This window comes from Erpetoichthys calabaricus, chromosome 14 (genome assembly GCF_900747795.2).
Source record: "Erpetoichthys calabaricus chromosome 14, fErpCal1.3, whole genome shotgun sequence".
Classification (NCBI taxonomy): domain Eukaryota; kingdom Metazoa; phylum Chordata; class Cladistia; order Polypteriformes; family Polypteridae; genus Erpetoichthys; species Erpetoichthys calabaricus.
Window position 1 is genome coordinate 97,128,478 of NC_041407.2, and position 19,281 is coordinate 97,147,758.

The 19,281-nt window shown below is 39.0% G+C and overlaps 1 protein-coding gene across 3 annotated transcripts in view; it reads left to right on the plus strand.

The window, feature by feature from the left end:
- The window catches only part of socs7 (suppressor of cytokine signaling 7), a 106,760-nt gene that overhangs the window by 51,210 nt on the left and 36,269 nt on the right, over window positions 1–19,281 (plus strand). For all 3 annotated transcript variants that reach the window (XM_028819996.2, XM_028819997.2, XM_028819995.2), the window contains exon 2: window positions 3,126–3,190. In XM_028819996.2, the coding sequence (XP_028675829.2) occupies window positions 3,126–3,190 (65 nt within the window). The remainder of the gene's footprint in view (window positions 1–3,125; window positions 3,191–19,281) is intronic.

Below are 19,281 nucleotides of genomic sequence, written 5' to 3' on the forward strand. Positions count from 1 at the left end.
ACCAGCGAGGCAGCAGTGCTACCGCTCTGCCACCGTGTCACCCCCATGTGTGTAATTATTAACAGTATTCATTATTTAAACGAAATTAACGATTTATATGTAACATACATACTTTAATGCATTTCATCATGAAAGTGATATCAAATATAAATGTAAGGATTCAAAATATGCAGAGAGTTGGAATATTATACATTTAATGTGTTCTGTGTGGTGATCTATTGCTGTTTGCCGCTGCTGTCGGGTCAGGAGGAAGCCCCAGAAAAAAAGACGGCACAAAAGATGGTATGTGAGACTTTTAAAACGTATCGTGTCATTACGATCAGGAATATGTGACACTTGAATATAAAAGCGCCATGGATGCATCTGTATATCGGCATTTTGCTTCACCACATTGAACCATTCATCAAACATCGAAGCGCGCACATTGATCCCGTAGGATCCGCATAGAGGCTTTCTGTCACATGTAGATAGTAACCAGAGACTCTGACGTCACATTCTAACTTTTACCACACTGCACCCCCCAACTTTTTGCTGGTACTGCAACTCGTGCACACGTTGCGTTAATTTCTGAGGATCTGCTCAGAGGACGCGTCAAACGAATGTTGGGAACGCGTGGCAGCCACGATGTGTGTGCTTATGTATTCTGAGCGTGAAGTATAAACTAGCCCTTAAAAAAATATCGTAATGCCAGAGATTGTGTGAAGTGCAGTTCTGACCATCGTTGCCCTGATTTCGATTGGAGCCAAGTAGATGACACTGTGAATTATGAGAAGTGTAAAATTGACCGTTACTGGCTTAATATCTATAGGAGAAGGGAGAGTAAGGCAATAAATTGTAGTTGTGGTTACCATATTGATGGGGGGGATACTGCGTTCACAAGCTAGGGATACCATTTATGGCATTATGTCTTCCCACTTCATCAAGTACCCCGGTCAGTACTCATTTGGTGGTTACTGTTAAGGCAGTGTTCATTTCCGTTGCTGCCCAATTAGCACGAAAAGTAAATGAAAGATCGGCTGCGTTTTCTCAATAGTAAAAAAGCAAAGCACCTCATTAAGCAGGTGTTGCTGTATCTCCGAATACAATATAATGGCCAAATGCCATTTCAAACAGGACTGATTTTTTTATCTACAAAGTAGAATAAATTATGCTGTAATACTGAGGAGTCGGCTTCACAGTGCAATCTGGTGATTCTAGGTAATAAATATACCTCCAATTTTTCCAATTGAGATCCTACTAATAGACCAATGGAGAAGTGACAAGTATGAGTGTCATCATGGATTCTGGAAGCTGTCTTTTAATTTTTCTAAATTATCACTGCATCATAATGCTGCACTGGTAACACAAGAATAGGTAGCAATGCAGATTTTGGGTTTGCACTCTGTACATTCTCATGTACCTATCTGGAAGAACAAGTTGCATCATGGTCCTGATGATTGTGGCAATTGTATTAGGCAGGGAAAAACGATTTAAAGTCTTGGACAATCTTCAAAATTGGATGAAGACTCAGAAAATACGGTTTAATGTAGAAAAGGGCAAAGTGTTATATGTGACCAAAAGGAATGTCAAAAGATTGGAAAAACTGTCCTATGGGAGGCAACCTCTGAAAAGGATTTAGGGGTTTATTATGACACATTTTCATCATCTGAGCAATGTGTAGAAGCAATTAAAAAGGCAAATAAAATGTTGGGTGTTATCATAAAGACTGTTAAGTACAAAATTAAGGAGCATTATGCTCAAACTGTACTAGTCATCACACTACAAAAAAGACATAGCAGCACTTGAGGCTGTGCAGGGAGGAGCGACCAGGTGCATCCCTGGACTTAAGGACATGTTCTACTCGGATAGACTCTGAGAATTAAACCTGTTTAGTCTTGAGCAGAGGAGACTGCATGTGGACCTACTCCAGGTCTTCACAATTTTCAAAGGTGTTGATAAAGTAGATCCAGCAGAATTCTTTCAACTTAATAGTGAATCATGTACTCAAATACACAAGTGTAAATGAAAGAGAAGTGCATATAGGACTGAAGCCAGGAAGCACTTGTTTATGCAAAGAGTTGTGGGAATCGAGAACAAACTACCAAATCCTGAAGTTGAAGCAGAAGCCTTGTCAACCATTAAGAAGGATCTAGACGAGATTGTGGGACAGCTGTGCTTTTAGTCAAACAAGCGAGACTGATGGACTGAATGGACTTCGCTCATTTGTCGAATTTCTTATGTTCTAATTGTAGAGTAGTTTTCTTGTTACTCCATAGCTGTTTGTGAAGAGTCAGTAGCATTGGGGAGTGCTGGGACCATAGCCTATGACACAAGTGACCGTTGTCTGTGGAACATTGTGGGAAATGTAAGAGTGAATTGGAATTTTTTTTTTGTATGATCCTAACTGCTACATATAGTTTTGCAAGAGTCCATGAGAGAGAGAGTGTGATTGTGGGTACTATCTACGATCTGCGCCACCACCACCTGATCAAGGAACCGTGATATCCCTCCATTGATGGGTTAAAGGCCAGAAGTCCCCATGACCGTCATCGTCAAATTCTTCCATAAGAACCCTGAATACCATGAGGACTGATTGAGGTCACTGATGTTAGGTAGAATGCCTAGAGGGGGCTGGGTGGTCTCGTGGCCTTGGAACCCCTGCAGATTTTATTTTTTTTCTCCAGCCATCTGGAGTTTTTTCTGTCCTCCTCTGGCCATTGGACCTTACTTTTATTCTATTGTTAATTCGTGTTCCCTTAATTTTAATTCTTATTTATTTTGTCTTTTTTCTCTTTCTTCATCATGTAAAGCACTCTTGAGCTACATCATTTTTTTACAAAAAAAATTAACTTATTTAACATTCACCTTAATATCCAGTTTTTTGATTTACATTTCCATCTAGCAAACGAGTTATATACAGTAAACGGTCCTTCCCCCCCCCCCCCACACTTTCTTCTTATATCATTTTATTGTTAAGGCCATATCCGTGAAGCGCAATGTAGGCATTATGAATGAATGGCTGAATTATTTCCTCCCTCTGACGGCTGATAACAAGTGAATCTTATTTTGTGCTCTTTTGTTTGAAGTCCCCCTGACTGGCATTAAATCATCAAATATCTTTTTTTTTGTTTCTCCTTTTCCTCCAGGAAACCCAGGCTGACCCGAACACAAAGTGCCTTCTCTCCAGCCTCCTTCAGCCCTGTTTTCACAGGTAAACATTACCTTCTAGTCCAAGCATGCCATGTAATGGTGGAGTGAGAAGTTAAAATAGAGATTTGTACTTTTAAACAGTTTCTTTCTCCTTGCTGTATTGAACACTTTCTAAAACTTTGGTAATGTTTTGCATAAATGAATTGATTTGTTGATTTGTTTATTGAACTGATGCTTTTCATATAAAGGAAATTACAGATCACTTGTTTTAAATATTTCTGGAAACACTGGAAGGTTAAATGACTTGCTCAAGGACCTACAAATTTCCATTAGTAGGAGTTGAACTACCAGCCCTGTAATTTTAAGTTTGACTGTAAGCCACAGTTTCTATACAAAAACATCATCCATACAACAAAGGACCAATATCCTCGGTATTCTTGTTCTGTCTATCAGTAACAATCAATACCATGTTGTAACTACTATAGTGGATGGTGCGCTTGTTTTTAGAACACCAGTCAGCTTGTTGATCGATGTGCTCAAAGACACAGGTGGGAAATTAAGTGCAAGTCTACTCGAGATGGAATCTTGGAAATGGTTGTTTATATAAAATGTTTGTTCGGAATCTGGAACAAGCTACCCATTCATGTAGATGAGCCTTGACAACTTAAATGTATTCACTTGTGACATTATCTGAAATGCCATCCACCCAATTTCTCAACCTGCTTATCCAGGACAAGGTTATGGGACAGCTGGAGCCTATCCCAGCAGTCAATGGCCGTAAGGCAGGAACAGTTTCTAGACAGCATGCCAGTCCCATTGCAGGGTGGAAAGCACAGAAACACACACACACACACACTAGGGAGAAGTTACCAATTCCAATTCATCTGAGGGTAGCACGGTGGCACAGTGATAGCACTGCTACTTCACATTTAAGGAGACCAGGGTTTGTGTCCCGGGTAATCCTCCCTGCATGGAGTTTGCATGTTGCCCCATGTCTCTGTGGGTTTCCTCACGCAGTCCAAAGACATGTAGGTTAGGTGAATTGGTAACCCTACGTTCGCCCTGGCGAACTGTCTAGGGTTTGGCGCTCTGTCTAGGGTTTGTTCCTGCCTTGCGCTGTATGCTAGCTGGAATAGGCTCCAGCAGACCCCTACGACCCTGTTCAGCACTGAGCTGGTTAGATAATGACTGACTGACTGACAATTCATCTGACCTGTGTATAGACTATTATATGTGCTAAATGAAATTAAATAAATAGGCAGTTATGAAATAATCAGAAGTGCAGCAAAATATATAAATGAGTCATTAAATTGAGACAATAATGCATAATTAAATAAAAGTAACCTAATTACTCTGAAATATAACTTCATCATTATATATAGTTTCAATAATGTAAATACATTACATTTAATTATAGTAGTTTTATTTCAAAATGTTTATTATTTTTAAAGAATATTTTTATTTAACAGTGGGAGGTGTAACAAGGCGCTATACAAGCACCTGACCTGACACAGATTGGACACGGGAGGCACGTATGAAAATAAAACAAACTTTTATTTTCATCAGCTGGAGGGCACGTCTTCCCCGTATTCCCCTACCCCCCAGCCCACAACACATTCCCAAGCACAAACTGAAACGACAAACACAACATTCCTTTCTCTCTTGCACCACCACTCCTCCCCAGGCAACCTTGTCCTCTTCCACCCGACTCTGGCTCCTTTTCTTGGGTACCTGGGTGTGGCGAAACCAGTGCCCAAAAGGGGCCAGCAGCTCCTGCTGCAGCACCCCCCTGGCGGCGCCTGCGGAACCCAACAGGGCTGCACAGAACTCCAACCCCCCATGAAGCCCTGGGGGAGTCCGAGGCACCACTGCAACCCAGGGAAGCTGCCATCTAGTGTCCAGGGGGAGATACTGGGTTTGCCTTCCTTGTCCCCCTGGTACATATGTTGCATGGGCGTCCCGGCCAAGCATGAGCCCCGGCCATCCGTCACAGTGTCTCCTAATGCCAGCACTATTTATTTCAGAATGCCTGTTTTCAGAGTGGTCTTGTCACCTGTCAATCGTGATGTAACAGGATGAACCTGTTTCTTAATAATTTGCTGTTGATTATTTATGCCTGAAACTAGGCCGTAGGCAGGTTTTCATGGGGTTATTAATTCATGGACCATGCAAAGCAACTGAAACGTGGGGTGGAGAGTGGGGGGCATGGGCAGGTTTTGGGTATGTGGAGATGATGAACAGATTCCATATTACATGGGACGGCATCTGTCCTAGTGTTCTGTAAAGTTAAAAAAATGATTAAGAAATCATTCGAGGTTAGTTTAAAATTGCTACCAAGCACAAATCTGTATTGGTATCAAAGTCGAGAATCATAACTGCCTCCTCTTGTAATGGACTTGAATAAATATTTATCGACAAGAAACCGTTATTAGTTATTGTTTTTCTTTCTCCAAAAACACCATTCTCTCTCTCTATTTTATTTATTAATTTTTATTGTAATCATTCCATTCAAATAGATCAATTTATAACCTAACAAAATTGAAGACATACCAAACCCCCACCCCTGAGAAGGAGAGCTAAGCCAAAGGAGAGTTGCTTAGGGCTTTTTAATAAGGCAACAATAAATAAAAGAAAGGGAGAAATAAATATATAGGTAAATAAAAAATGGAGAAGGGAATTAAATGCAGGTAATAGTTAGTTCTCTTATTCTAAAATAATAATGATTAGATCCAGCCAGGTTTTGAAAAAATTCTGTACAGATCCTCTAACTGAGAATAAATATTTATCGACAAGAAACCGTTATTAGTTATTTTTACTTTCTCCAAAAACACCATTCTCAGTCTTTCTCTCTGTCTCCCCACCATATTCTAAATAAGAACAACCCAGCACTATAAAAAAGGGCATATTGGTTTGTGGATTTCATTCTATTTCTCAGTGGCCTCACGTACTATCTGCCTTTTTACATTGTTTAACATTTGTTTAAATTTTTTGTTCAAGTCCACATACTACAGGCAGCCGATGTAACATTGGGCGTTGATTTTTATTGCCAATCTTAGTAATGACATGCAGGTGGACACTAGGCTTTCATTATAAAGTAATAATATGGACGGTTCAGATTTATTGTTTCTAGCACATAACAGAGTAAAATTCTTAATAATATACAATTATTTACACAAATGACCACACGCACCACACTGCCACTTTCTGGCACTGTGGAACCTCACACTGTAAGAATGTAATAGGTGAAAAGGAAGGCCTGGGCTTGGGGGCTGAAACAACATACCCTGCCAATCAGATACCACCTCCCACCCCAAAGCACTGCAGTCAATCACTTATTGCATATTTGTCTTTTTATTTATAAAATTTGGAACAAATGGTATTCCAGAATACTGGAACATTCTAGCTATTAGCTAACAAAACGTGAATTGAAAGGCTGCCTCTCATTTTGAAGCTTCTTATCTTGATGGTACAGAGGTCTCAATTTCTAGTCAATCTGGACTCATTTTAGGGAGGGGGTTTTGGTGCACTTTTAACTTTGTAATTTTTTTTTTTTTTTTTTTTTTTAATACCTTGTCTGGTTTTTTCTGTGTGTCAAAGGACATTATTGTGTTGTACCGCCTGTGTCTACAGATATTTTGTGGTTGATGCAGTGTCTCTGCACATGTGTCAGTTGCTTAAACTGAAGTACAAACTTATTTTTGTATGTACATAGCACAATGAAGTTCTTAGTTGCATGTCTCTCACCTACTAGTAACATCAGTATAGTACAAAAACGGATCACATCACTCCGGTGCTGGCCTCTCTTCATTGGTTCCCTGTTAATAATTATAGTGTGAATTCTAAGATTTTAGTGTTTGTGTTTAAAGCCTTACATGGGTCAGCTCCACCATACTTAGATGATCTTCTTGATCCATATATGTCAACCTGGCAGCTGAGGTCTTCAAATCAGTTATTTCTTACTGACCCACGTGCACAGTTAAAGCTGATGGACGATAATGCCTTTCTCGTTGGCTGGTCCTAAACATTGGAACAGTCTGCCCCTCACAATAAGGTTGGTACCCACAATTCAAAGTTTTACGTTTTTACTAAAAAGCACTTTTATTCACTTGCTTTTTACCTTATGTGTTTGAGTGTTTAAATCTTTCTATTCACATTATTTATACCGTGTTCATTTTATTCTTGTGCGTGTATGTACGAGTTATGTATGTCGGTGTACATATGTTTATGTATATATAATTGTGCGTGTGTGTATACATACAGTATATATAGCATATATACTTATGGATAAGTTCTCCTGTGGATAAGTTAGGACTTGATTTTACTGTACAATTTCTGGTATTGTATAATGTTGATCGTATAAGTCGAATGCAGAAAACTCACGCAATTGGTCCAAGAGATTAACATTGTACAAAGTTATTGTTGGCATGCTGCTGCTGGAGTATGTGAATTTCCCCTTGGGATTAATAAAGTATCTATCTAACTATCTATCTATCTATCTATCTATCTATCTATCTATCTATCTATCTATCTATCTATCTATCTATCTATCTATCTATCTATCTATCATCTATCTATCTATCTATCATATATTGTCTATCTATCTATCTATCTATCTATCTATCTATCTATCTATCTACATATAGTGTCTTTCATATCTATCTATCTATCGATCGATATGCTAACACCCACCTGAGAGAGTAACCACGGAGCCCACTGTCTTTTTTTTCTATGTGGGTGTGGCAATGTGCTGTATCAGCGTGTGCTCCTAACCCCTCTCTCTGTCTCTATTGTGCCTACGTGATCCACCATGGAGATACAGGAACTATTCTGAAGCGACGTCTGCACTGTTTTGTTTTTTTGTATGTCACACCCTCATACACCTTATCGTAAGAGCATCCCTTATCTATGATGGAGCATTGATCAGAAGAAAATATGAAGCTGGTTTTAAATTAAACGTCGTTGAAGTAGGCAGAAAGCAAATTGGTAACGTGCACTGCTGCAACAAAAATTCGAGTGCTGTCTGAGAAACTGATGCGAGATTGGAGGAGGCAAGAAGATGTAAAAAAAATGTAAATAATGTTGTATTTTGAACTGGTGTATAAGTCGGGGTCTGATGTTATGGTCGATCTTTATCAGGTTTCAAGACCCGACTTATACCGTGAGTAGATACATGGTATACACACACACACACACACACACATATATATATATACTATATACACACTAGACAAAGAGTCCGTTTCGACAACGTAAGATGTAACGGGCACGAGTTTGTGTCAGCAGTGTATGAAGAACAAATGATAAGTAACGAAGAAGTTGTTTTGTAATGATTGTAGTCCGCTTTTACTCATTACTGTACAGGCTTGTACTGTTAGTGATGAATTTTCCAGGCCTATAGTATATTATTGAATGATGAATGTTCCAGTACAATATGGATTAGTAATAAGTAGAAGCACCACAAACCTTGATATTGGTGTATAAAATGAATGCGTAATTGAATCAGAATGCGTAATCAGGCCTCAAGCTGTAGTCGAAATCGCCTTTCAGGCCTCAAGAGCTTTAATCGAAGTCGCCTTTCTCTTTGAATTTTTTTGCGGCCATAAATCCACCGCCTGCCGCGATGTTGGGTTGAATGTCGGTCTCGTAAGGTTTTTCGGCAGCTGCGCAGAAGGCGACTGCGCATCTCGGCTTCGGATGGACGTGAGTGAGGAGGCAGGCGATTATGTATTAAGATATATATATAGTATAAATACATCCATACATTTTGTAATTCTTTGTGCTTTTATTTCTTACTATTAGCTTTTACTACACGTAAAAAACTTTAGTCAACTTTTAGTTGTTTTAAATGTGCTATATAAAAATAATAAAAAAACTTAAACCTACAAACATCTGACGACAGATACAAGAAAAACCCATGCAATTTGTCAGTGTGAGTGGCTGCTGAGTTGCCTTATGACCCAAGGGTAAAAACTGTCCCCAAATCTCGTGGTGCAAGTGCTAATGGTCTTACCTCATTTGACAGAGTGGAGGGAGAAAGAAAAGTGACAGAGCAGGAGGGGTGCATTCTTTATTAATACCATTTGTCTTCTTGAGGCAGCATGTGTTAGCTATGTCCTAAACAGAAGGGAGCTCTGTGCCAGTAGAATTCCAAGCTGACTTTACCAACCTCTCTATAGTGCTTTGTGGTTCTGAATTGTTCAGGTCACATATGAGAATTTAATGAAGATAGTGATTATGGACTCTGTGTACAAACAGAAGTTGGTGAGCATAGCTGTATTGAGCCATTTAACTATAAATATTAAAAAAAAGTATGTATGGCATAAATTCAGGTGCGGTTAGCTGATGTGAAAGTTAAAGCATCTCTTAAAATTTTACAGGCACTTAATTGAAGGGTTTGCTATCAAAATTCATGTTTGTGACTTTATTTGTAACCGTGAGTCATATTTAAAAAATAACTAGGGATAACAGAATGGTAATAGTAGTATACATACCATAGGTTTTTAAAATACCACCTTACAAGTTTATGTGGCTGATGCCAACTAAAGTGATGTAAAGATTCCTGTGCTATTGTTAGTTGTTGTATGTGAACGTTCTATGGCTAATTGTAATTCCAAATTTCTTCATCATTTTTTTTCAAAAAGTACTCGATAGAGATTTAAAATCTGTGTTGAAGTTTCAAGCAATAATTGTTAGCTACATCCGAACATGATAGACAGAGGGATCCTTGTGGCACTTTGCAAATAAGCTACAGTGTCAACTACATTTTGAATCATTATAATCTTTAGATAATGCAGCCATGACGTTGGTTTTTTTTGTGTAACAGACAAACATGAGTACATGTTTGGTCACTGCAGCATAAAGTGTCACAAAGCCATCTTTCATACATAAGTTTACTTGCTTGCATTTTTTACTTTTATGGACAGAAAGATCATGTCACCTGCCTGCTTCAATTTCAAGGAGCAGAGCTGCTGCAACTGAGGTTGTGCAAAATGCTGTGCGTCAGCAAAGACGAGCACGGGATGGGGTGCAGGCAGAGGCAGACTGTTAGCATATAAGGAGGTCTACCCCTGCATTCTGTTACAGTAAGGGACGGTGATATTATTACTACTGTATGGAATAATAAGGAGTATTACTATTAGTGAATTGAGTTAAAAAAATACACATCTAACATCATACCCTTCTTATATAGCAATATATCAATTCCCTCTACATCTGACGTCAACCCATCACGTGTCAGACAGCAAGGTGCACTTGCTTCTCTGCACGACTGCAGATATTACTCTGTTTTTCCATTAGGAGCCTTTGTTGAATGTGTAAAATAAAAAATATATACACAAGTTGAAGTAACCTTTCTCAAGGTAAAAATGACACAGTAAACTAATTCGTAGTTGCACTGAATTATGATAGGCAAGTTTGCAAATTCACCATTGTTTCTGAACAAGAGATTTTTGAAATTTCAAATAATGTCTAAGTGCACTGTATTCAAGATATCTCAGTGAAAATTAAAACCATCCCCAACAGATTTCCCTAAAGAATAAGCCATGTCTCAAATTTTGCAGTAGGTGTTTTTCATAGTCTATGCAAGCAATCCTATAAAAGGTTGAACAAAATGATTGTTGGAAAACAAAAGAATAAGGTACAGTATAATTTAAGAATTACAGGTCTACCTCTCCTAATTTTGGTATCAGGTTTTGGACAATTTCAGACGTTTGCCAAATAATTGACCCCCACTTATCTTATTCTATCAGTTACTGTTTTGAACAACAGACTTGTGCAGCCCGAGTAAATAAGTAATAAATACTGCCAGCGATAAATTTTCAGCTAAAGAGATATTTTTTCTGGTATCCCAAGGTCAGCATTGTATTTGTTAGCTTGCAAAAAGCCAAAGATAGTGTGCCTAGTTGGTGGTGGAAACTATGCAAAACCAAAGGTGCAATCTGAGTGGACATCTGTATCCTCGTCCCCCAAATGCTCTCAACATTTTTCACTTTCCAGCACGCACCATGGATGATTTGTTTGAGACCACACCATGCACCCACCTGTCCTTTTGCACGTTGACCATTTTATTGTTAGCCAGATGTAGATATAGAGGACACTGCAGTGCAGCAGCCAGTTTATGTCTTGAATCGCCAAGCCAAACTTCCCCTAACACTTCTAATTTTTAATTTTTGAAAGTGCATAGCTGAGTGAAATAACTTGCCCAACTGTCAGAAGCACTAGTGCGCCATGATAGGCAAGAGATCAGCATTAGAAAATACTACAATACAATACAATACAATTTATTTTTGAAAAGCCCAAAATCACACAAGAAGTGCCACAATGGGCTTTAACAGAGGCCCTGCCTCTTGACAGCCCACCAGCCTTGGACTCTCTAAGGACGACAAGGAAAATCTCCCAAAAAAAAAAAGAGGTAACCTTGGTAAAGGTAGTTCAAAGAGAGACCCCTTTCCAGGTAGGTTGGGCGTGCAGTGGGGTGTCAAAAAGAAGGGGGTCAATACAATACAATACACAGAACAGAACAAATCCTCAATTCAGTATAAAAATAAAAAAATTACAAGTATGGAGCAGAATTTAACAGTAGATGATATCGCATAATATGATTTGGATTTGTTTAGAGTTTCTGGAGACCTCAGCCATGAAGCTGCTTCCCCCCATTTGGCCATTCCACAGCTAAAACAGTGCTGGCCAGACAATCCAATGAAAGGATCGCTCTAACCCCACGATTCTGCAATCCTCCATCGGGGATGACTTTACCTTAGGCAGGCAAAACAACTTGGCAGGTGGGCTATGGCACCAAGTACCACATTTGAGTACCGAGAAAAGAAATAGATAGGTGAGAGAAATGTGACAAATTATATCTATCATGTTACTTATGTTTTAGTGCTTAATGACTAACAACAGAGATGCTGTCTGTACTCTTAATCTTCTTCTTCTTTTGGCTGCTCCCGTTTGGGGTTGCCACAGCAGATCATCTTTTTCCATCTCTTTCCTGTCCTTGCCATCTTGCTCTGTTACAAACCCATTACCTGCATGTCCTCTCTCACCACATCCATAGACCTTCTCTTAGGCTTTCCTCTTCTCCTCTTGCCTGGCAGCTCTATCCTTAGTATCCTTCTCTCAGTATTACCCCTCATCTCTCCTCTGCACATGTCCAAACCAACGCAATCTCACCTCTCTGACTTTGTCTTCCAACCGTCCCACCTGAGCTGACCCTCTAATGTCCCCCTTTTCTAATCCTGTCCATCCTCGTCACACCCCAATGCAAATCTTAACATCTTTACCTCTGCCACCTCCAGCTCTGTCTCCTGCTTTCTGGGTCAGTGCCATTGTCTCCAGCCCATATAACATAGCTGGTCTCACTATAGTCCTGTAGACCTTCCCTTTCAATCTTGCTGATACCTTTCTGTCGCAAATTACCTCCTGACACTCTAAATCAAAACTGAAAAAGAACACAATGTATGTCGGCACCATAGTAACTGAGATTCAGATATGAGTGTGTTGAGACATGATCACACACACAAGGTGAAACAACGTGTTTGTTCAGTACCTAGATGTCCTTGTGTAACAGCATATGAATGACTGGTACAACCTTCCCGTGCTGCTTTCTGGCTTGAAAACCATCATACAGATGTTGAATATCCTCCTGTAGAATGTCAGGCCCATGCCCTTTCAACCAAGGGGGCACGAGTGTTAGAGTTCACACACCATTGCTAGTTTGCTACAGTCTCCCCTTCTAACGCGCTGGTCTTGGTGTAATATGTATGTCTGCACTGTTAGTATTCTCCTCCTCCTCCTACCAGTGCCAAACTAAGTGACCACCGCTGCACATATAAGTGACCATACTGCTAGTGCCACATAGCTCTTCCATGCCAATACAGAAGAAATTAAGGGTCAGTTTGGTGTGCTCTACTTGTTCAGGGCCATCCTAATATGCATACTGGCTTGATACAAGCTACTATAAAAATAAAGACTGAATATTTATTTTACAAGCTGATTTGATCATAATTTCATCTGTTTCAAGGCACTTACAGTCCTCAATAAAATCAGTCCGGTGGAGTCTTTTCAGAAAGCAGGTAGAAAAGCAACTTTGGGCTCATCTGCTGTCCTTATGTATTGAAGTACAGGAGCACTGAAACTAGTTAAAAACATGGCTCCTGCAGGGAAAAATCGAGTAAGGAATTAGTGTACCATATGTGAGGTGCACTTTGTATAAGCTAGTGTGTTGATGTGTGGCCCTGTGCCTTTAGATTGAGACTTTAGGTATTCACCTTCATAGCCATCTTTGCTTTCATGTAACTGTGTGCATCGATGCGTTAGATAGTTGTGAGGTGACATGCTTATGATCTGACCGATTTGACGCTCATTAGATTACTGTGCAACTGTTTTACTTCACCACCTTGACCTTTGCATTTTATTTTGTTACAATATGAAATGAACCATACATATTTTTTGTTATTAATCATAAAAAAAATCCTACCAAAGGTTCTTCTATCCATTTTGTAACCTCCTAATCAGGCTCAGGGCGTGGGAGGGCCAAGGGCTATCCTGGTATCATCATGCACAAAAAGGGTGCCAAATGGGCATCAGACAGTTGTCTCATTTTTGGTAGTTAAAGTAAATGTAAAACAATTGTACATGCAAGCAGGCTTGCAGCTGTAGCTGGTTAACTGGCTTAATGCAATGTCACATTTGTGTAAAATTTGAATTACAGTACTCGTGTTATTGTGTATTGTTTTCTTTTTTTAGGTGGCAAAATTTTAATCACTTAGAATCCATTGGTTAAATGTCCTCAAGCAGAATATAAAGAATATGCACACGACAAACACTACAACGATAAACAACATGTAGTCATCACTGACACTACCTGTATGGATCAGAGAAGTTGAGCCTAAAAGCTTTACAAAACCCCAAACGACAATTTCATTGGGTAACATTGTTCTGAACAATTATTGGACAGTTTCTGCCTTTAACTACAGTTAGTGCTTTTTTTCCCACGTTGGATAAGAATACCAAAAAGGAGTGACAGTGAAGACTGAAATTATTTAGAAGCTGTACATGACTTCTGCAGTTTGTACTCATTTCTAATATCTTCAGTGCATTTTACAACAACAGTTTATTTCTTGTACAGCCCAAACTCACACAAGGAATGCCTTAATAAGCTTTAACAGGCCCTGTTTTTTGACAGCAAGCCTTGACTTCTTAAATTACGGACAAAGAAGACGGACAGTAGCCAGAGGCACTTGCACATTGTGCTGAACTGCTAGCTTTTAACAACCACACAGTGACCCATACACCAGGTTTTATGGGTAATGAAGTTGTGCAGCTCAACACATACTGAAAAAATGTACATATTTCAATTTCAAACCCATTGATAGACTAGAAACAGCAAATTTAAAAGATGGTATTTGTGAGCATTGCTTCAAAAAAGTAGTCATTAAGTCCTCAAAATAAATAATTTGTGAACACACTTAAAACACAAATCACCCCAATTATTTTGCTCAGGCGATGCCCTCGGCATTGTTAGTCTCACCTTTCACCTCTGGAGTACGATATTTATGATTCATTGTTTATAAGCTAGTCTTTGCAGTAAAGTGTATTGTTAAAATATAAATTTGTATTGCTTGTCTATTTAAAAAAAATCACACCGTTTGTTTAAGTGGAAAACCGTACCTTATAATTTTGCATATTCTTAGACTACTGTTGGTACTGAAGTGATTTGCATTGTTTGAATAAAAATTGTTTAAATTAAAAATCTGCTCTGTTTTAAAGAAAGAATGCATCTAAGCTGTTTGCTTCAAGTAAAAACAATTGACTACAACATGGCCAATGTTACTCTCCCATGTTGAATAACATAACCAACCTACCAGCTCACCATACACATAAGGAAAGAATTAGATAGATAGATAGATAGATAGATAGATAGATAGATAGATAGATAGATAGATAGATAGATAGATAGATAGATAGATAGATAGATAGATAGATAGATAGATAGATAGATACTTATTAATCCCAATGGAAATTCACATTCTTCAGCAGCAGCATACTGATACAATAAATAATATTAAATTAAAGAATGATAATAATACAGGTGAAAAAAACAGACAATAACTATGTTTAATGTTAAATATTAACGTTTACCCCCCCTGGTGGAATTAAAGAGTCGCATAGTTTGGGGGAGGTTCTGAGTGCACCCATTAGTCAGTGACCACATTTGTAAGAATGTTTTCCTTGAGTGGGTTTTTATCCCGTTTGACCAGAATCCTCATTGCATAGTTGTTGACTATGTTTATTATTCTATGTCTTTTTCCCCTATATCTTTTAAAAAGAAATGTTGGCGGACTGGAACATGTCATGTTGCCACTTTGTTCTTGTTTACCTCGAGAAGAACTGTTTTCACTGATTTGATTTATTCATAAAGGTGACTGAAGAGATCTGAGTAGTTGAATGAGTGAAGGTAGTGGTCCCATTTAGATGAAATTCAAGAAGAGCATCCAAGAAATCAGGACCTCAAACAGATGGGCTAAATGGGCTCAAAAGTTGAAAAGAAAATTGGTCAAAGTGAAAGTCAAAAGCCCAAAAAAATAAACGAAGTTTCCTAAAGCTAACAAATTCTTTGGAAACGCAGTCTGTATAATTGTAGAGCACAACGGCTCAGTCCTAAATAGGACTGCCACCAAAAACATATAACCATGGACACTGAGATCATTGTGATCAAACTCTAGACTGGCCAGAATGACATCATCATGTGATGTCTGTTCTGCCAGAGAGGAAAGGCAAAATATATTTTTTTATTTTTTTGTTGTTTAATGGCCAGACAAAAAAACTTTGTTTAGCTGAGTCACAACATAGGCAGGGCCAACCTCCTTTTTTCAAACTCAAATTTCCCTGCTACAAAAGACCTGGCAAGAAAGGTTTGCTATATGTGATCAAAGCTGCACACAACGTGAAAGTCAAAACCGGGAGGTGTAAAAAAAATCACAAACCAAAACACAAATGCAAAATTTATAGTCGTACTAAGATTGCAAAGTATTCTTAAACTGTAAGTCTCTCAAAACACAACAACGCACTAAATTCACTGTCAACAATCTTGGAGGCATCAGAAATGCTGCACTGCCCATTTAAAACATCACACTGCTTGACCACACTTCCAGTAACCAAGCAACACATCCCAGCAACTGTTCCACAAAATTACATGTGCCCATGTAAAAAAACAAAATAAAGTTTTAAAGTTATAAACTTGGCTTTCGCGCTTGACCCACAAAATTTTTTAAACCGTTTCGTAGAGAGCACCTATGGCCAAGGGTAACCTACATTCAAATTTCAAGTCCCAAATCCTCATGGTTTGGGAAATTTCGTGATGAGTGAGTCAGAGGTATTTGGCTTTTATTTATAGGGAGTGCAGTAGAGTGTGTACGCCTGATGAGCCCAGAATTAGGGCGAAACCACGTGTCACGTACTCTTTGCATTATTGACAGTAAACTATTTCAACCATTCTATAATCTGCTTCTCACAACTGAGGGGCACCGTGGCGGATGTTAGCAGACTTGCTGGCCAACCACAAGCGTTACCTGGTAGATAACCACCCATACAATCAGATTTTGACACAGACTACGAATGACGTGAATGTAATTACCCCTGTGACAGATTAAGGGTCTCCGTGACCCCTTGAACCCTCAAACTAGACGTCAGACACCAGATAAAAGTCCAAATAATAGTTTATTATTAATAATAATAATAATAAATGTGCACAAAGCACCCTCCTCTCCACAATACTCAATAATAAATCAATAATCAAATAACAATAAACACAATCCTCCACTCCCAGACGCGTTGCCCACCCTTCCACCCAGCTCAGCTCAACATCTGAGATTTCCCATAGTCCTTTTATATTCCCTGACCCGGAAGTGTTTCCCATCCTACAGTCCATGTGATTTCTTATCACTTCCGGGTCAGATAAAAAGTCCTTTTCTTCAACCCCGGAACTTGCCTATGACGAACTTCCGGGTTATAGGGCACAAACAACTCTCTGGGCCTCCCTGCAGCGTCATCTGTTGGCCCCTGTGATATCCAGCAGGGCTGTAAAGGAAAACTCCATCATCCATGATTCCCTGCTGGTATTCGGGGCACTTCCATGCAGCAGGGACAGCTCCATCTGGCGGCCTGGGGGTGTTGGCCAGGGTGACAGGCCGGCCATATCCCACACCCCGATCTACATGCTGTCAAATAAACGAACCACACGCCGTGGCGCAACGTTAGGGGGCTTCGCCTCTGGCGCTGACGTCCGAGGTTCGATTCCCGAGAGGGAGTGCAGTAGAGTGTGTACGCCTGATGAGCCCAGAATTAGGGTGAAACACGTGTCGCGTACTCTTTGCATTATTTGACAGTAAACTATTTCAACCATATATATATATATATATATATATATATATATATATATATATATATATATATATATATATATAATATAATAGAGAGAGAGCTAGATAGATTTCAAAAATCTTAAGCAGCTATATCTGAGACTTGGGAAAATCCAGATGCATGGAGCAGAGCCTTTCTTAGAATCCAGTCATATCGTACAGAACATAAATGTGTTGGCATTGAAACTGCTGCTGCAACACAGTGGGAACTGTGGTGTAGTGTCTTGACACAAAGATGTGGTGAATAAGTTTATGAAACTATCCTTTTCAGATCTTCTTTTACAAAACAGACAGTCACACTTTGTTTTTTGAGAGCTAAAGGGTATTTCTTGGTTTTATTATGCCATAGCATATATTGTTTCTGTGTTTCCTGGCACCCTATCCGCTAACGGTTTCTGACAAATTTGTGTGTGGGGATTACTATTTGAGGTTTGGGTACTGTCATGCCCATTTCTTTGTTCACCTTTAAAAATATTGAGTGTGGACTGTTTTTTTTTTTTTTGTGATTTGCCCCTTTCTCTCCTTTGCTAAGCTAAAGATATCTGAACTTTATTTTCCCATATAAGGTCAAGATCAGATTTATTATCATGTATTATCATGTTATTTATGAGTGAGACTTTCTGAAGTCTAAAATTCTCTCTCTTCCTTTCCTCCTAATGAACGTGAGACTTCTATAACAGAAGTACAGTATCTTGATTACTATGTTGTAAGTAGAGGAAACATAAATTATTCTATGTAATGGTTAATGTCTGTGACTATAAGTTGCTGAATGTAAGGAGGCACAAGCATCAAGAAAATGCCTGTGCAGAAAGAAACCACTGATGAATCTTCCAACACTTAAATTTCAGCAAAGGCAATAAAATAACATAAATTCTGCAAGAAGAACACGAGATACGATTGGAAACTTGTTAAGGGCAGATCTGGTGCAAATCGTCATGGGTTTTTCTTCACACAAAGAACCACAGACACATGAAATAAATGACCAAGTAATGTGATAGAGAAGAGAGTAAGACGGCCTACAAATCTCAAAATGATTATTATTTTGGATAACAGAGATGAATAGGATGAATGAACTTGTTGGGCTCAATGGCCTGTTCTAATTTGCTAATAAAATTGTTATTTGGATGAGAATAATCTGTTTGCCACAGTCTGCCAAACACAAGAGTAAGCAGTACTCACAGTTCAAGATCAAGAGTCTAAAACATCTCTGTCTGAAACACTCCCCTGACTTCTCAATTTTCATAATAAAGTCTGGTCTCAACAGCAAGAGGATGAGAATGCGGCCCACGTTATCATCCATTACACTGTGACTACTTTCTCTGTCTGCGTCATTGTCCTCCAAGTTAAAATTTTCAGTACAATCCTAGAATTTTGCAATTTGTTTGAGGAGGAAAACACATTAGTTTTTGAATTACGTTTGTGCCAGTGGAATTTTAAAGGTTGAAAATACATGCAGTGTTCTGTTTTATCAAGCACATAAGGTCACTAGTAGTTTCTGATCATTGGAGTGGTGCAGCAGGATATGCTATGCAGAGTCTGCCATGAAGTGCTGAAACAACAAAGTGCTACTGCAGACTTGACAGAGGATGTATGTGTAAAAGTCAACTTCCATCAAACCATTAAAAACAGAATTTGTTGTCATTAAGTACCTGTGTCTTTTTCATCTCGGTACGAAAACATGCCTGTCACGCACTTCTTTCCAAAATGACAGTAATCAGTATGATGCGTACCC